The sequence below is a fragment of the Oncorhynchus kisutch genome, linkage group LG12, assembly GCF_002021735.2.
Source record: "Oncorhynchus kisutch isolate 150728-3 linkage group LG12, Okis_V2, whole genome shotgun sequence".
Classification (NCBI taxonomy): domain Eukaryota; kingdom Metazoa; phylum Chordata; class Actinopteri; order Salmoniformes; family Salmonidae; genus Oncorhynchus; species Oncorhynchus kisutch.
In genome coordinates, this window is record NC_034185.2 from 21,683,161 (window position 1) to 21,701,857 (window position 18,697).

An 18,697-nucleotide genomic window follows, 5' to 3' on the forward strand; every position below is an offset into this window, starting at 1 on the left:
AATCACTCTATTATTCTGACGTTTCACATTCTTAAAATAAAGTGGTGAACCTTACTGACCTAAGACAGGGAATTTTTACTAGGATTAAATGTCTGGAACTGTGAAAAACTGAGTTTAAATGTATTTGGCTAAGTAAACTTCCGACTTCAACTGTATGGACCACAAAAAATGTGTTAACCAAAACAAAATATAGTTTTGATTTTAGATTCTTCAAAGTAGCCACCCTTTGCTTTGACGACAGCTTTGCACTCACTCAACCAGCTTCAAGAGGAATGCCTGGATGTGTGTTTTGGATCATTGTCCTGTTGAGAAACAAATGACAGTGGGACTACGTGCAAACCAGCGCTGCAGAATGCTGTGGTGGCCATGCTGGTTAAGTGTGCCTTGAAATCTAAATAAAATCAGACCGTGTCACCAGCAAAGCACCATCACACCACCTCCGTGCTTCACGGTGGGAACCACACATGCAGAGATCATCCGTTCACCTACTCTGTCTCACCAAGACATAGCGGTTGAAACCAAAAATTGGGACAGATTTCCACCGGTCTAATGTCCATTGCTCATATTTCTTGGCTGACGCAAGTCTCTTCTTCTTATTGGTGTCCTTTAGTAGTGGTTTCTTTGCAGAAATTCGACCATGAAGGCCTTAGTCATGCAGTCTCCTTTGAACAGTTGATGTTGAGATGTGTCTGTTACTTAAACTCTGAAGCATTTCTTTGGGCTGCAATTTCTGAGGCTGGCAACTCTAAATGAACTTATCCTCTGCACCAGAGGTAACTCTGGGTCTTCCTTTCCTGTTTGCACCTGCACTTGAAGAAACTTACAAAGTTCTTGGAATTTTCCAGATTAACTGACCTTCATGTCTTAAAGTATTGATGGACTGTCATTTGTCTTTGCTTGTTTGAGCTGTCATGTTGTAATAGACTTGTTTTTTTACCAAATAGGGCTCTCTTCTGTATGCCACCCCTACCTTGTCACAACACAACTTACTGGCTCAAACGCAATAAGAAATTCCACAAATTAACTTAAGACATCTGTTATGTGACAACCTCATGAAGCGAGAATGCCAAGAGTGTGCCAAGCTGTCATTACGGGAAAGGGTGGCTACTTTGAAGAATCTCAAATATAATTTCATTTGTTGAACACTTTTTTGTTTACTACATGATTTCATGAGTGTTATTTCATAGGTTTTGATGTCTTCACTATTGTTCTACAAATGTAGAAAGTAGTACAAATAAAGAAAAACCCTTGAATGAGTAGTCCAAACTTTTGACTGGTACTGTATACTGACATTACAATAATGAGTAAAACCATCTGATATGTGGAGCTGGAGAAACAATACATGAGCTCAAACAGAGAGAGAAAAAAGACTGACTGATTTGAGATGCGGGCTAGAGTGGTATAGAATTCAGCCACAAACCTGTCCAATAATAACAGCTATACCATGCAGAGACGATGAGAGCCATTTAGTGAGCCAAGACTGACTGCCTTGATGTGTTCAGCCTCTCTATCCTACCTCTTACAGGGCACACCAGAATTTACTAAGCAACCATGCTAATGATTACCTGGCTCAAGACCAAAAATGAAATAACCACAATTTATAGCATTCCAGAGATGGGCCTAAATCAACAATAAATCCTTTAACCCAGCTGAGATTTAGACCTACCAAATACAGTATTAGCAACGTTGTCATGGTCCCGGTTAAATCTCATCTCCCTGATGTTCGTCTCTGTGCACTCCTCTCCCTGCTGTGTGTCCTAGATGGTCGGGTGATTCTCATGAAACCAGTTTTAAACCAAGACAGTTACAAATTCTCACTACCGAAATGTGTCCAGATTAAATTTGCAGGTAATTTTATACAATTTTACTTTAGAAAAAACTAACTTATTTGAATAAAACAAAATATGTTGCCGTTTGTCCAATAAATCATAAAAATACTATACTGGTTGAAGTTTACAGAAAACTAATCTTTATTATGTAAAATATTGTCTGGACATGTTTCTAGTTACATTTAAGACTTTTTGAAGTTGCTGTAAACACTAATCGTTTATTTAAAAAAATATTTTAAAATGACCCACGAATCTAGAGAACAAGTTCAATTTAATTTCTTCACTTAAAATGCCTTCAAAACGAGAATCTTATTCTCAAACGCCCCCTTTACAACGCTTCACCTTCGCGAAATTACTAAAAAGCTCAAAATGAAAAAAATAAAAAAATACAAATAAAAAACAGAACCATTACCTTAATGGAAACTAATAAAAATAAAATAAGAATATATATATATTTTTTTTAATTGGCAAATTGGCGCCCATAAATAAACACAGATTTCCGATTGCTATGAAAACTTGAAATCGGCCCTAATTAAAAATCGGCCATTCCGATTAATCGGTCAACCTCTAGTCACTATAGTACCTTGTTCGAATCCAGGCTGGATCACAACTGTCCGTGATTGGGAGTGCCATAGGGTGGCACACAATTGGCCCAGCGTACTTCTTAACTGGCTTGCCTAGATAAATAAAAAGGCATGAAAAGGGCTTTAGTGTTGTGGTCTCGTCATTGCGTTCTCCTATTACTTCCAGATTGCGACAAGGACATTAGCGAAACACACCTCATTACAGCAATTTTTAGGATGTTTTTGGTAATGTGAACCTTAATGTAATGATAATAAGCTCTTTCTAATGTAGTCAATAGGTGTGCTGGTAGCTTTATTTACTAGGACCACTGCTCACACCTACTGTATAGATGTTTTGTAAAACAGTTATTTGATAAAGTAGGGGTTGTTAAGAAATATGGGTGTATAAACCATTTAATTTACTTAAAAGCCACCATCTGGAGTTTGTGTTTAAGTAAAAAAAAAACTGCCACTTAGAGGATGTGTACCTGTTTTATCACTTACCTATACTGTAGTTTGAGAACCCAAGACAGTTGTGTCAATGTCCCCAAATATTTAGATACTTTATAGGCATATCATGTTATGCCATGTGCCAATAGGATACCATTCAATTTAGTTAGATACTCTTAAAATACATTAGTGCTTACCAAAAAAAACAAAAAAAAACATCCAAAAGTCCAATTCAAGGTAGAAAGGAGGAATTGCAGAAGTCAACAACAGAAGCTGCGATGTATTTTTGCTCACTATAATCCATTATACAAGATGCGAGTAGGTGAATGACGTCTCAATGTCAAGCTGGCATCTTCCTGCTGTCAAGGAAGACATCAAAATAAATCAAATCTCGTCTTTTTTTCCCGTAGTGCTCCAACTCCTTTCTACCTTCATTTAGTTCTTTGGTTGTTTTATTGGTAATCACTTCATGATTTTTGTCAAAGTTGTTGAGCACCCCACCATCCCTTTGATTGCTGAAGTGCAACGACCCACCAGAACTCACATCTAAAATACCTTAAAACCATACATAACCACTTCCTAACAAACTAAGTGGCTGTAAAGACTTAAGATTTTTTTTGGTTTTATATGCTTAAGTCCACTTTTGACATTGAAAATACATGCATGTAGTTATAGTACTTATGCCAAAATAAGGGGTGATTTCGCAACTCTCTCAACCAGCTTCATGAGGTAGTCACCTGGAATGCATTTCAATTAACAGGTATGCCTTGTTAACAGTCATTTGTGGAATTTCTTTCCTGAACCTGGACAAATCAGCTGGGCTAGACAATCTGGACCCTCTCTTTCTAAAATTATCCGCCGCCATTGTTGCAACACCTATTACCAGTCTGTTCAACCTCTCGTATAGTCTGAGATCCCTAAAGATTGGAAAGCTGCCGCGGTAATCCCCCTCTTTAAAAGGGGGTGACAGTCTTGTCAACAGTCTTTATAAATTGTTTCAGGCTTGTATTCTGAAAAATTAGGGAGTAAGAGCATTCTGAATGAGTGGACCCTGCCGTGTCAGAGCTTTTTCATGCGCGTGACCGAGAGAGTGCCTTTCTTTTTTTACCTTTTATATTGACTACGTTATTGTCCGGTTTAAATATTAATCGATTATTTAGGCTAAAAACAACCTGAGGATTGAATATAAACATCGTTTGACATGTTTCTATGAACTTTACAGATACAATTTTGATTTTTTTGTCTGCCTGTTGTGACTGCATTTGAGCCTGTGGATTACTGAAGAAAACATGCAAACAAAGAGGTTTTTAGATATAAAGACACTATCAAACAAAAAGGAACATTTATTGAATAAATGAATGTCTTGAGTGCAGCCATATGAAGATCAAAGGTAAGTGATTCATTTTCTCTATTTCGGACTTGTGTAACTCTTCTACTTGGCTGGTTACTGTTTGTAATTATTTGTCTTCTGGGCCATGTTCTCAAATAATTGTAAGGTATGCTTTCGCCGTAAAGCATATTTGAAATCTTACAGTGGTTGGATTCACAAGAAGTTAATCTTTAAACCTATGTAAAATAGTTGTATCTTTCCTGAATTTTTATAATGAGTATTTCTGTATTTGAATTTGGCACTCTGCAATCTCACTGGATGTTGGCCAGGTGGGACGCTAAAGTCCCACATAACCTCTCTAGGCTAACTAACCTCCAAACGTGCTTCAATCCCATACAACACTCCTTCCGTGGCCTCCAACTGCTCATAAAAACGCTAGTAAAACCAAATGCATGCTTTTCAACCGTTCGCTGCCCGCACCCACCTGCCCGACTAGCATCATTACCCTGGACGTATCTGACCTAGAATATGTGGACAACTACCTAGGTGTCTGGTTAGACTGTAAACTCTCCTTCCAGACTCATGTTAAACATCTCCAATCAAAAATGAAATCTAGAATCGGCTTTCTATTTCGCAACAAAGCCTCCTTCACTCACGCCGCCAAACTTACCCTACCAATCCTCGACTTCGGCGACATCATCTACAAAATAGTTTCCAACACTCTACTCAGCAAACTGGATGCAGTCTATCGCATTGCCATCTGCTTTGTTACCAAAGCCCCATATACCACCCACCACTGCGACCTGTATGCTCTAGTCAGCTGGCCCTCGCTACATATTCGTCGCCAAACTTATTGGCTCCAGGTCATCTAGAAGTCTACGCTAGGTAAAGCTCTGCCTTCTCAGCTCACTGGTCACAATAACAACACCCACCCGTAGCATGCGCTCCAGCAGGTATATCTCATTAGTCATCCCCAAATCCAACACCTTTGGCTGCCTTTCCTTTCAGTTCTCTGCTGCCAGTGACTGGAATGAATTGAAAAAAAAATTATAATAATAATAATAATAATAATAATATTCGCTGAAGCTGGAGACTTATATTTCCCTTGCTAACATTAAACATCAGCTATCGGAGCAGCTAATCGATCGCTGCAGCTGTACATAGTCCATCTGTAAATAGCCAGCCCAATCTACCTACCTCATCCCCATAGTTTTTATTTACTGTTCTGCTCTTTTGCACACCAGTATCTCTACTTGCACATCATCGTCTGCTCATTTATCACGCTAAATTGTAATTTGCAACTATGGCCTATTTATTACCTACCTCCTCAACCCATCTGCACACACTGTATATAGACTTTCTATTGTATTGACTGTACGCTTGTTTATTCCATGTGTAACTGTTGTTATTTGTGTCACGCTGCTTTGCTTTATCTTGGCCAGGTCACAGTTGTAAATGAGAACTTGTTCTCAACTAGCTTACCTAGTTAAATAAAAGGTGAAATAATACAAATAAAATATGCGTTTGAGCCAATCAGTTGTATTGTGACATGGTAGGAGTGGTATACAGAAGGAAGCCCTATTTGGTAAAAGACAAAGTACACATTATGGCAAGAACAGCTCAAATAAGCAAAGAGAAATGACAGTTCATCATTACTTTAAAGACAAGGTCAGTCAATGCATAAAACTCCAAGAACTTCTTCAAGTGCAGTTCCAAAAACTATCAAGTGCTATGATGAAAATTGCTCTGACCACCACAGGAAAGGAAGACCCAGAGTTGCCTCTGCTACAGAGGATAAGTCCATTAGATACCATCTGCAGAAATCGGCAATTAACTGCACGTCAGATTGTAACCCAAATAAATAATAGAGTTCAAGTAACACACATCAAAATCAACTGTTCAGAGGAGACTGTGTGAATTAGGCCTTCATGGTCAAATTGCTGTAAAGAAACCACTACTAAAAAGACACCAATAATAAAAAGAGACTTGCTTGGACCAAGAAACACAAGAAATGGATATTAGACTGGTTGAAATCTGTCCTTTGGTCTGATAATTCCAAACAAGATTTTTGGTTCCAACCGCCGTGTCTTTGAGACGCAGAGTAGGTGAATGGATGATCTCCACATGTGTGGTTCCCACCATAAAGCATAGAGGTGGTGTGATGGTGCTTTGCTCGTTACAAGGATTTATTTAGAATTCAAGGCACACTTAACCAGCATTGCTACCACAGCATTCTGCTGCAATAAACCAAGAAGGAGAGTGATGAGTCCTGCATCAGAAGACCTGGCCTCCACAATCACCTGACCTCAACCCAAATGAGATGGTTTGGGATGAGTTGGACTGCAGAGCGAAAGAAAAGCAGCCAACAAGTGCTCAGCATATGTGCCAAGAGTGTGCAAAGCTGTCATCAAGGCAAAGGGTGGCTACTTTGAAGAATCAAAAATATATTTAGATTTGTTTAAAATTTTTTTGGTTACTGCATGATACCATAAGTGTTATTTAATAGTTTTGATGTATTCACTATTATTCCACAATGTAGAAAATTGTACAAATAAAGAAAAATCGTTGAATGAGTAAGTGTCTCCAAACTTTTGACTGGTAATGTATATAAAATAAAAACAGAAATGTCACATTTACATAAGTATTTTGACCCTTTAAATCAGTACTTTGATGAAGCACCTTAGGCAGCATTGAGTGTTCTTGGGTGTTACGGATACAGTTATCCTGTGTGTGTTTCTTTTCTCTCCTTCTCCCCTCACAGGTGAAAATCATCACTCCCCAATAAGTCAACAATCAATCATCAATCAGAAGACACACCTCCTCCTATTTCCTACCCTATCACAGTTCCTTCCCCATGGTTTAAAAACCCCATCATTTGTTTGCTCTAGAGCTCAATCTCTCTGTAAATGCCATGTATGTAGATCTCTGTTTTACTCTCTCTTTGTGTCTTAACCTCTCTTTTGTTTGAGCACCTCCATAACACTTTGTCATCACCTGTGAGTATTGTTTTTGGTTATGGTGTTTGTTTGTTGCTGGTGGGAAAAGGGGGAAACCAAGACAAGTCGCCCATGGGCATACACTACCCGTAGGTGAACTTTGTTAAATACACTAGTTAGAACTGGGCGGACCCACCCACTGTATTTTTGGTTGGTTAGTTAGTTAGCTGTTGTTAAAGTAGGCTAGTCTAGCTTAGGGGTGTTTTTGTATATTTATTGTTTCTTTCCTTGGGTCCAGCTCAGCCCCTTTTCCTGTTCCCCCCCATTACCGTGTGTTTATAAATAAACCTGGAGTTTGACGGTAGATCTGTTGTCGTGGTTATTTCGTTCACACTTCTACTTTGTCACAATAATAATTTGCATGAGTTATGTTACGGGTCTCATTACCATCCCCCCTAGACTGTCGGGCCAAAAGGGATTCGTAACATTGGGTATGACGCTACACGCTTGGCACACCTGTATTTGGGGAGTTTCTCACATTCTTCTCTGCAGATCCTCAAGCTCTATCGGGTTGGATGGGGAACATTGCTGCACAGCTAGTTTTAAGTCTCTCCAGAGATGTTCAACCTGATCGAACATCTGGGCTCTGGCTGGGTCACTCAAGGACATTGAGACTTGTCCCGAAGCCACTCCTGCGTTGAATTGGCTGTGTGCAACAGGTCGTTGTCCTGTTGGAAGGTGAACCTTCACCCCAGTCTGTGGCCCTGAGCAAGTTATCAAGGATCTCTGTACTTCGCTCCATTCATCGTTACCTCGATCCTGACTAGTCTACCAGTCCCTGCTGCTTAAAAACACCCCCACAGCCTGATGCTGCCACCACCATGCTTTACCATAGGGATGGTGCCAGGTTTCCTTCAGATGTGATACTTGGCATTCAGGCTAAAGAGTCGAATATTGGTTTCATCAGACCAGAGAATCTTGTTTCTCATGGTCTCAGAGTCTTTTGGCAAACTCCAAGCGGGCTGTCATGTGCCTTTTACTGAGGAGTGGCTTCTGTCTGGCCACTACCATAAAGGCCTGATTGGTGGAGTGCTACAGAGATGGTTGTCCTTCTGAAAAGTTCTCCCATCTCCACAGAGGAACTCTGGTCACTCTGACAGAGCTCCATCGGGTTCTTGGTCACCTCCCTGACGAAGGCCTTTCTCCCCAGACTGCTCAGTTTGGCCGGGTGGCGAGCGTTAAGGAGAGTCTAGGTGGTTCCAAACTTCTTCCATTTAAGAATGATGGAGGCCACTGTGTTTTAGGGGACCTTCAACGCCCCAGAAGTCTGTTGGTACCTTTCCCCAGATCTGTGCCTCGACACAATCCTGTCTCGGAGCTCTACGGACAATACCTTTGACCTCAAGGCTTGGTTTTTGCTCTGACATGTACTGTCAACTGTGGGACCTTAAATAGACTGTGTGCCTTTCCAAATCATGTCCAATTAATTGAATTTACCACAGGTGGATTCCAATCAAGTTATAGAAACCTCAAGGATGATCAATGGAAACAGGATGCATCGGAGCTCAATTTCAAGCCTCATAGCAAAGGGTCTGAATACTTAAGTAAATAAGGTATGTTTATTTTTAATACATTTGCAAACATTTCTACAAAGCTGTTTTTGCTTTGTCATTATGGGGTATTGTGTGTAGATTGCTGAGGATTTTTATTTAATCAATTCTCGAATAAGGCTGTAAAGTAACAAAGCGGAAAAAGTCAAGGGTTCTAAATCCTTTCCGAAGGCACTGTGTGTGAGTGAGTGAGAGAAATATATATATATATACACACACACACTGGCATTTAACAACAAATATATATATATATATATATATATATATATATATTTGTTGGGAAATGCCCGTTTGGTGAGAATCATCCAGTCACCACCTGTCCTGTGTTTACAGGTTGATGTCCTGTTGAGATCATCTGCAGAAGCAGCAGCACATAGCAGAGAAGCTATAAATAGTCCCAGGGTCCACCGGTAGCATGGGAGGAAATAACAATGGGCCTGACATGAAAACCTGGCAATCTATTCAACAGGATTATACGTTACGCTCTCCTCTTCCTGCACTAAACAACATTATCGTAATGAGGCTCATCGAATAAGGAGAGGCTACAGTCAGTGCTGTGGACAGCTCCAATACATCCAGGGGATGGGTGCACTGCACTGTTTTCTCCTGGGACAATACTAAGTAAACATGACAATGGTTCTGAATCTTAGCGCAGAGATACAACTCAGCCAGGGGTGTCAACCACATTCCATGGAGGGCCTAGTGTCTGCTGGTTTTAGGTTTTTCCCTTTCAATTAAGACCTAGACCAGTGGTTTTATATTTTATTTCACAGTTCCTCTGTGGTTCCCAAATGGTGGGGCGCGCCCCGAGAAACTAAGTCCGGCTTTCAACTTACTCTTGAAAGTTGTTATTGGGTAGTGCATCATCGGTTTTCCTCATCATGTTAGTCATTGTATACCTTAGAGCTATTTAGTACTTGTCAAATGTCCCATAGATTGTTTTAATGTTCCGAGTCACTCATTTCAGGAGACATGGCAAAATACAGTGCCTTGCGAAAGTATTCGGCCCCCTTGAACTTTGCGACCTTTTGCCACATTTCAGGCTTCAAACATAAAGATATAAAACTGTATTTTTTTGTGAAGAATCAACAACAAGTGGGACACAATCATGAAGTGGAACGACATTTATTGGATATTTCAAACTTTTTTAACAAATCAAAAACTGAAATTGGGTGTGCAAAATTATTCAGCCCCCTTAAGTTAATACTTTGTAGCGCCACCTTTTGCTGCGATTACAGCTGTAAGTCGCTTGGGGTGTCTATCAGTTTTGCACATCGAGAGACTGAAAATTTTTCCCATTCCTCCTTGCAAAACAGCTCGAGCTCAGTGAGGTTGGATGGAGAGCATTTGTGAACAGCAGTTCAGTTCTTTCCACAGATTCTCGATTGGATTCAGGTCTGGACTTTGACTTGGCCATTCTAACACCTGGATATGTTTATTTTTGAACCATTCCATTGTAGATTTTGCTTTAGGTTTTGGATCATTGTCTTGTTGGAAGACAAATCTCCGTCCCAGTCTCAGGTCTTTTGCAGACTCCATCAGGTTCTTTCAGAATGGTCCTGTATTTGGCTCCATCCATCTTCCCATCAATTTTAACCATCTTCCCTGTCCCTGCTGAAGAAAAGCAGGCCCAAACCATGATGCTGCCACCACCATGTTTGACAGTGGGGATGGTGTGTTCACGGTGATGAGCTGTGTTGCTTTTACGCCAAACATAACATTTTGCATTGTTACCAAAAAGTTCAATTTTGGTTTCATCTGACCAGAGCACCTTCTTCCACATGTTTGGTGTCTCTCCCAGGTGGCTTGTGGCAAACTTTAAACGACACTTTTTATGGTATCTTTAAGAAATGGCTTTCTTCTTGCCACTCGTCCATAAAGGCCAGATTTGTGCAATATACGACTGATTGTTGTCCTATGGACAGTCTCCCACCTCAGCTGTAGATCTCTGCAGTTCATCCAGAGTGATCATGGGCCTCTTGGCTGCATCTCTGATCAGTCTTCTCCTTGTATGAGCTGAAAGTTTAAAGGGACTGCCAGGTCTTGGTAGATTTGCAGTGGTCTGATAACTCCTTCCATTTCAATATTATCGCTTGCACAGTGCTCCTTGGGATGTTTAAAGCTTGGGAAATCTTTTTGTATCCAAATCCGGCTTTAAACTTCTTCACAACAGTATCTCGGACCTGACTGGTGTGTTCCTTGTTCTTCATGATGCTCTCTGCGCTTTTATCGGACCTCTGAGACTATCACAGTGCAGGTGCATTTATACGGAGACTTGATTACACACAGGTGGATTGTATTTATCATCATTAGTCATTTAGGTCAACATTGGATCATTCAGAGATCCTCACTGAACTTCTGGAGAGTTTGCTGCACTGAAAGTAAAGGGGCTGAATAATTTTGCACGCACAATTTTTCAGTTTTTGATTTGTTAAAAAAGTTTGAAATATCCAATAAATGTTGTTCCACTTCATGATTGTGTCCCACTTGTTGATTCTTCACAAAAAAATACAGTTTTATATCTATGTTTGAAGCCTGAAATGTGGCAAAAGGTCGCAAAGTTCAAGGGGGCCGAATACTTTCGCAAGGCACTGTATATATAAATTGCAAGAAAATGTACTTTAAATCTGCTAAATGTTCTGTACCCCTTGAATTGTTTTTTCAGAAAATAAGCTTTAAAACATGCTAAATTGTCTCTCCAACAAGAAGGGTGTGAACAGTTTGAACAGTGCTTGTGCACATAGAAATAGATGTGGGTGGGTGGGGGGGGGGGGGGGGGGGGCAGGATGTTCTCCAATGCTGGAAGGGGAGCATGAGTGAAAACGTTTGGGAACATGAAGACAACTAGATGAGAAGTGTTCCTTAATAATCAGTGGCCTTAATTCATCAATCAAGTACAAGGGAGGAGTGAAAACCCGCAGGCCCTCAGTGGAATGAGTTTGACATGTGAACTAGGCTATTAATCTGTCAGAACACAGGATTAAAAGGTAGGCTATTTTTTCCTCTGAAGGATAGAAAAAAGGCAATTACCACAAGCTTCAAAATAACCTTGGAACTCCTCACAATCTACACTATAGTAAACACTTGAAACATCTGGTCTGACTTCTATCACCAATGTTCAATGATATGTGACTCATTTCAGGAAACTAGGCGTATGTCGCACGTCATTACTTCACAGGAGCAGCATTTGAACGTAAGCAGATTTTTTTTATCAATGTTTTTCGGGGCAGAAATGCCTTCTGGAACATTTGAACTTCATGTGCCTTAAACTTGTATTACATCCATAAATACAAATAAAATTGGTAAGTTACGAGTCTAGTTGGTTTAGCCATGGAAAAAAAGCAGGAACCTTCCCACTAGCCATGACTGGCTGTGATAATGGCTGGACATGCCGAGATATGAGTTTAGATTGGTCTGCCACGTAGCAAGCTTCTGTCTTTTACGTGTGCTGTTCAGTGTGCATTGGCAGTCCTTCGACAACGCTGTTTTTGAAAGATATAGCATTAGCCATCGAGAAGGACAAAAGTTTTGGTACTTTTCTCAACATTGATGCCCTGAATTTAGCAGGCGCCATCGACAGATCAGTAGGAAAAAGTGATGGGCTACTTTCTGCACACGCCACAGTCAGTGTGAACCGGAGTGACTTGACACAAAGCTGGGCAAACAAGATGTAGCTACAAACAAAACTGAGTTAAATGGTGACAGTCTGCCGTGATGTGTTGATCCATGTATACAGGTAAGTCTAGCTACATTTTCCAGATAACGTTCTAATTTAGTCAGAATGTTGTTTTATTACAAGTTAAAGCATACTGTTCGTTAGCTAGCAAACTTTAGCTTGCTGTCTCGCTAACTAACGTTACATGTATGATCGGTGTAGAAATATAATTCGAATCAGAAATCCATTTGCATTGCTAGTTATAGCCTAATGTTAGTTAGCTAACATTGAACCTAGTTTGTTAGCTTGCGCTACCTGCAGATTCATACTACAGCTATGACAATGTTTGTATTGGTAGTATGAGTTGGGGTTATTCTGGTTCATTGTTTAGTTAGCTAGCTACAAGTCCAAAGAAAAGACAATGGATTATTACAGGACCCATCAAAATAGCAGGTGTGTCTGGGGGTGATTACGGCCATCAAATTGTATTTCATGAACATGTGTACTGTCTACTCTAGGCAATAGAGACCCATCCACTTAGCTAGATGAGGGGGTTATAGCATTTCCTTGACATGAGACCCATCAATTTAGCCAAGTGTGTCAGGTAAGCATCATCTGGACACTTTCTGTTTTTGATATTGCAACTATGCAAGCACCATCACTGTCCCGTTTACACCTTCTGTATCCTGTGCATGTGAGAAAAAAACATTTTATTTGATATAGTGCGTTTACACCACATGGCCTCACATGTGAATCCATAGAGATGGGTGGGACTAAGTCTTAAGAGGGTGTGAACGATGCTGAATGGGTGTAGACAAACAAGAGCTCTCCAGTAGGTACTAAAACATTAAAAGGGAAATTTTCTTAAGAGGGGTTGCAAGTTTATCAACTTTCAAAGCAAAATTACTTTCCCATTGTTCCTCAACTGCAGTGTATGATATACCATTTTCTAGCGCTGAGTCTGTCATCCAATGTAAAAAAAATAATAATAATAATAATAATAATCATACTTTTTTTGCAACATAAGACCGAATCAAGGCGGTCGGTCACATATGATCTGAAGTGATCAGAAACTATTATATTTGGGGTCTCGTCCAGGATCTGGACTTTGATATAGAGTGTGTTACTTTGCTTAGAACAATGGGATAGACTTAAGACACTCACCTCCACCTCACAGGGGAACTGGCTTCCATCCAGCATGATCACATGACACATCACCATCTTCACCTTCTTGGTCAGTTTCAGAGGCGACTTGATAAAATAACGCCCTCCCTCGGGCTTCAAGCGCTCTTCCTGGTCTTTCTTCTCCTCTCCTCCCTCTGTTTCCTCCTCCTCCGCTGCACTCTTCTCCAGGGATTTCTCTGATGCTTTCTCCTCCTTAGCAGGCTAGATACAAATCACCAAGAGGAGAATCAGAGACAGAACAACCCTTTAAATCCATGCAGGCCATTTTGTCAACAGTGATTTGTCAAAGAGTAGCCTAGTTCTGCTTAGTGCCATAGATTTTTGGCACGGCTCTGAGAACCAAGAGTGTAACTTTGATGGCAGTACACACTGCTTTTAACCAGCAGAACTCATGTTTTCCATTGGCCTGATCACCGCAGATGATGTCATCGGGTGGATAAAAATTTAAACATGGACAAGGGCTAGGCTGGAATATCGACAAGCACAACGAGGAGATGTTTCTCCTGCAGCATAATAGCTTGCAGGGATCCCAACATAATACAAACGTCTTATTAAATAATATATATAAAAGACCAATAAGGAGAACATTCAACATCTCTATACTAATAGAGCAGTACCTTTCTGTGACTGATGAATAATACTGTATCAACAGACGTTTTTTTTTAACTCATAACCTCAGGGTTGCAAAGGATGAACCTTGACAGAGAGCTCTAATGGATTGAAATAAGTGGCACCCATTCCTCAAGGTCCCTGCTTGGCTTGCTGTGGTTGAATCAAGTTGGGTGACTGCAAGGTCAACAATGACACACTACTGTCAGCAAGCCAGCAGAGAAGCAGACCATCTCGATAAGTAAAGCTACAGTAAACGTAGTAATCTGGGTTCTCACCTGCCAGAAAAGACCAATGCAAAGATAATGGAGAGACAGTATGGGGTGTGTAGAGAACTTATATGGCGAATATCGGCTAGCATACCTGAGTTTCTGCACTGCCAGTGGAATGATTCTCCGCGTGTTCCTCTGAATTCACTTCCTCTTTCTGTTCTGGCTCCGCCTCGCCGTTCACTTGCTCTTCTTCAACCTGTGGCTCAGCTGCTGTGGTCAATGATGTCTGCTCTGCTTCGGCCTGCTCCGCCTTTTCACCCTCACCCTCACCCTTCACCAGAACCACACCTCCCTCTTCCTTGGGTGTCACCTGGCTCTCTTTGGGTCCCACCACACTCTGAGACTTCTGCCTCTTAAGCCATGGAGGGAGGAACCTGGAGATGCCTTTCTTCTCTGAAGCTGGTGGTGAGGCTGGGGGCTCCTCTCCCTCCGGTCCTGTGGCGTTGTCGGCAGGCTGAGCTTCCTCCTGGTTCTCCTTTGGCTTTGCTGAGTCTGTGGCCAGAGCGGGGCTTTCGTTGGACTGCTCGGCAGCCTCAACGACCTTGACCTCGTCTGTCTGGTTGGTGGCTGGTCGTTCAGGTTCTGCAGGCTGCTCCACCGTCTTCTCCGGCTCTTTTTTCACCTCTGTTTCAGATCCCACCTCTGTCGTCATGGTCCCCAGTCACACTGCACATAGAGAGAGAGATAGGGAATACAGTTAAACCAGGAGAAGATAAGACAGCTAGTGATGTGAGTACATATGATAGTCTATTAGCAAACAGATGTCATGTTGCAGTGTAAATCAATTATTAGTTATTTTATCATGTAAGTGAAAAAACATAGATGACGCAATAATATCAGCTGTACGTTTGTCAGCCGTGATTCCTTTTGCTGACAAATATTGGAGCTCACTAAAATGACATGTGCAGTGGCCATCGATGGCTGGTTGCTAAGGAGCTAACTGTTAACTGCATCCCCCACCAGAGAGGAGCAGTAGCCACAGGCAGAACCAGGCTTCAACCCAAATATCAGTGACAAGGACACGGCTCTGCACAGCGCACTTACTCAACATGACAACAGGACTCAAAAGTTAAAGAGATTCAGGTTTGCCACACCCCTCTCCATTTCACAGAAAAGGGCATAGCTCAAAATAAATCACGGAATGATAGAGCCGAGAATCTGGATAATGGTTTTAGGAGAATGTGAATCCGACAGATTGTTTTGGAAGCATCATGTTCCAGAGAGAAGGACGTACAGGTGAAGTCGGAAGTTTACATACACACCCTTTTCCGCATTGCGTCAAACAACATTGACGAATACACTGATGATTCGGTGAGCGAGTTTATTATCAAGTGCATCAGCGATGTCGTACCCACAGCAACTATTAAAACATTCCCAAACCAGAAACCGTGGATTGATGGCAGCATTTGCACAAAACTGAAAGTGCAAACCACTGCTTTTAACCGGGAAAAAAAAGGTGACCGGAAAAATGACCGAAAACAAACAGTGTAGCTAATCCCTCAGCAAGGTAATCAAACAAGCTAAGCGTCAGTATAGAGACAAAGTAGAGTTGCAATTCAACGGCTCAGACACGAGAGGGATGTGGCAGGGTCTACAGTCAATCACCGATTACTAAAAGAAAACCAGCCTCGTCGTGGACCAGGATGCCTTGGTCCCAGACAGACTAAACAACTTCTTTGCTCGCTTTGAGGACAATACAGTGCTACTAACACGGCCCGCTTCTAAAACCTGCAGACTCTCCTTCACTGCAGTCAAAGTGAGTAAAACATTTAAACGTGTTAACCCTCGCAAGGCTGCAGCCCCAGAAGGCATCCCTAGCCGCGTCCTCAGAGCATGCAAAGACCAGCTGGCTGGTGTGTTTACGGACATATTCAATCAATCCTTATCCCAGTCTGCTGTTCCCACATTCAAGAGGGCCACCATTGTTCCTGTTCCCAAGAAAGCTAAGGTAACTGAGCTAAACGACTACCGCCCCGTAGCACTCACTTCCGTCATCATGAAGTGCATTGAGATACTAGTCAAGGACAATATCACCTCCACCCTACCTGACACTCTAGACCCTCTCCAATTTGCTACCCACCCCAATAGATCCACAGACAACGCAATCGCAACCACACTGCCCTAACCCATCTGGACAAGAGGAATACCTATGTGAGACTGCTGTTCATCGACTACAGCTCAGCATTTAATACCATAGTACCCTCCAAACTCGCCATCAAGCTCGAGACCCTGGGACTCGACCCGCCCTCTAAAACTGGGTACTGGACTTCCTGACGGGCCACCCCCAGGTGGTGAGGGTAGGTAACATCTCCACCCCGCTGATCCTCAACACTGGGGCCCCACAAGGGTGCGGTTCTGAGCCCTCTCCTGTACTCCCTGTTCACCCACGACTGCGTGGCCATGCACGCCTCCAACTCAATCATCAAGTTTGCGGACGACCCTACAGTGGTAGGCTTGAAGGTACCACGTTCATCTGTACAAACAATAGCACGCAAGTATAAACACCATGGGACCACGCAGCCTTCATACCGCTCAGGAAGGAGACGCGTTCTGTCTCCTAGATATGAACGTACTTTGGTGCGAAAAGTGCAAATAAATCCCAGAACAGCAGCAAAGGACCTTGTGAAGATGCTGGAAGAAACGGGTACAAAAGTATCTATAACCACAGTAAAAATGAGTATTAAATCGACATAACCTGAAAGGCCGCTCAGCAAGGATAAAGCCACTGCTCCAAAACCACCATCAAAAAAGCCAGACTACAGTTTGCAACTGCACATGGGGACAAAGATCGTACTTTTGAGAAATGTCCTCTGGTCTGATGAAACAAAAATAGACCTGTTTGGCCATAATGGCCATCGTTATGTTTGGAGGAAAACGGGGGAGGCTTGCAAGCTGAAGAACACCATCCCAACCGTGAAGCACAGGGGTGGCAGCATCATGTTGTGGGGTGCTTTGCTGCAGGAGGGACTAGTGCACTTCACAAAATAGCATGAGGACAGAAAATGGACATATTGAAGCAACATCTCAAGACATCAGTCAGGAAGTTAAAGCTTGGTTGCAAATGGGTCTTCCAAATGGACAATGACCCCAAGCATACTTCCAAAGTTATGGCTTAAGGACAACAAAGTCAAGGTATTGGAGTAGCCATCACAAAGCCCTGACCTCAATCCTATAGAAAATTTGTGGGCAGAGATGAAAAAGCATATGCGAGCAAGGAGGCCTACAAACCTGACCGTTACACCAGCTCTGTCAGGAGGAATGGGCCAAAATTCACCCAACTTATTATGGGAAGCTTGTGGAAGGCTCCCCGAAACATTAGACCCAACTATTTAAAGTCAATGCTACCAAATACTAATTGAGTGTATGCAAACTTCTGACCCACTGGGAATGTGCTGAAAGAAATAAAAGCTGAAATAAATCAATCACTATTATTCTGACATTTCACATTCTTAAAATAAAGTGGTGATCCTAACTGACCTATTACAGGGAATTTTTACTGGGATTAAATGTCTGGAATTGTGAAAAACTGAGTTTAAATGTATTTGGCTAAGGTGTATGTAAACTTCCGACTTCAACTGAACCCTCTGAAATTAAAATGGACAAAGTGCTGCAGGTTTGATCAATGACTCAGCCAGTCTCCATAGAGACAAATTCACCTAAATTATCTACCCTGACTAAATCAGTTTATTTCCTTTCTCCTGATTACAAATGTGATTGTATTGAAAATATTCACCTTAGCTAGCTACCTCTAGAATCAAGTCAGAATTGATCATTAATGTACCTGGCATTCCATGGTTCACTTCAGTTACTTTTGTCATAATCAATGAGAGGAGCACATACACTAGGCAACACACAGGGGGATTTATAAATAGAAAATGGTCCCTCGCACATGACTGGCCATGGGTTGAGGGAGAAAAGCCATTTTATGGTCATTTTTGGGTTCTGCAAATTTTACAGCAGGTCATGTGACATGTTGACACAGGAATTAAGGAAGGCAGCAACTGAGAAGACTCAGGGGAACGGTTGAAAATATAACCAAGGAAAGGACATTCTAGTATTATTCTAACAATAATTAAAAGGGGCAAGGGACACATTGGTAGCTAAATGTAACAGAAAGAACTGGCTAGGACACATTTCGGGCTTCTTCAGATCAGATTAGTCTTAATCAAGTTAAAACTGAAGTAAAAGACCTGCAACAAATCAAATGACAGAGCCCAAAAAGTAAACTGTAGATGACATGCATCAACCGTGAGCAACT

At 41.6% G+C, this 18,697-nt stretch overlaps 1 protein-coding gene across 17 annotated transcripts in view; it reads right to left on the bottom strand.

The window, feature by feature from the left end:
* Positions 1-18,697, bottom strand: part of LOC109900699 (protein 4.1-like) — a 95,129-nt gene that overhangs the window by 43,754 nt on the left and 32,678 nt on the right. For all 17 annotated transcript variants that reach the window (XR_004211900.1, XM_031837101.1, XM_020496451.2 and 14 more), the window contains exons 2-3: positions 14,531-15,105; positions 13,538-13,759 (exon numbers count right to left, since the gene is read on the bottom strand). Coding sequence is in view for 16 of the 17 variants with exons in the window: in XM_031837101.1 (XP_031692961.1) it covers positions 13,538-13,759; positions 14,531-15,091 (783 nt within the window). In the remaining variant the exon portion in view is untranslated. The remainder of the gene's footprint in view (positions 1-13,537; positions 13,760-14,530; positions 15,106-18,697) is intronic.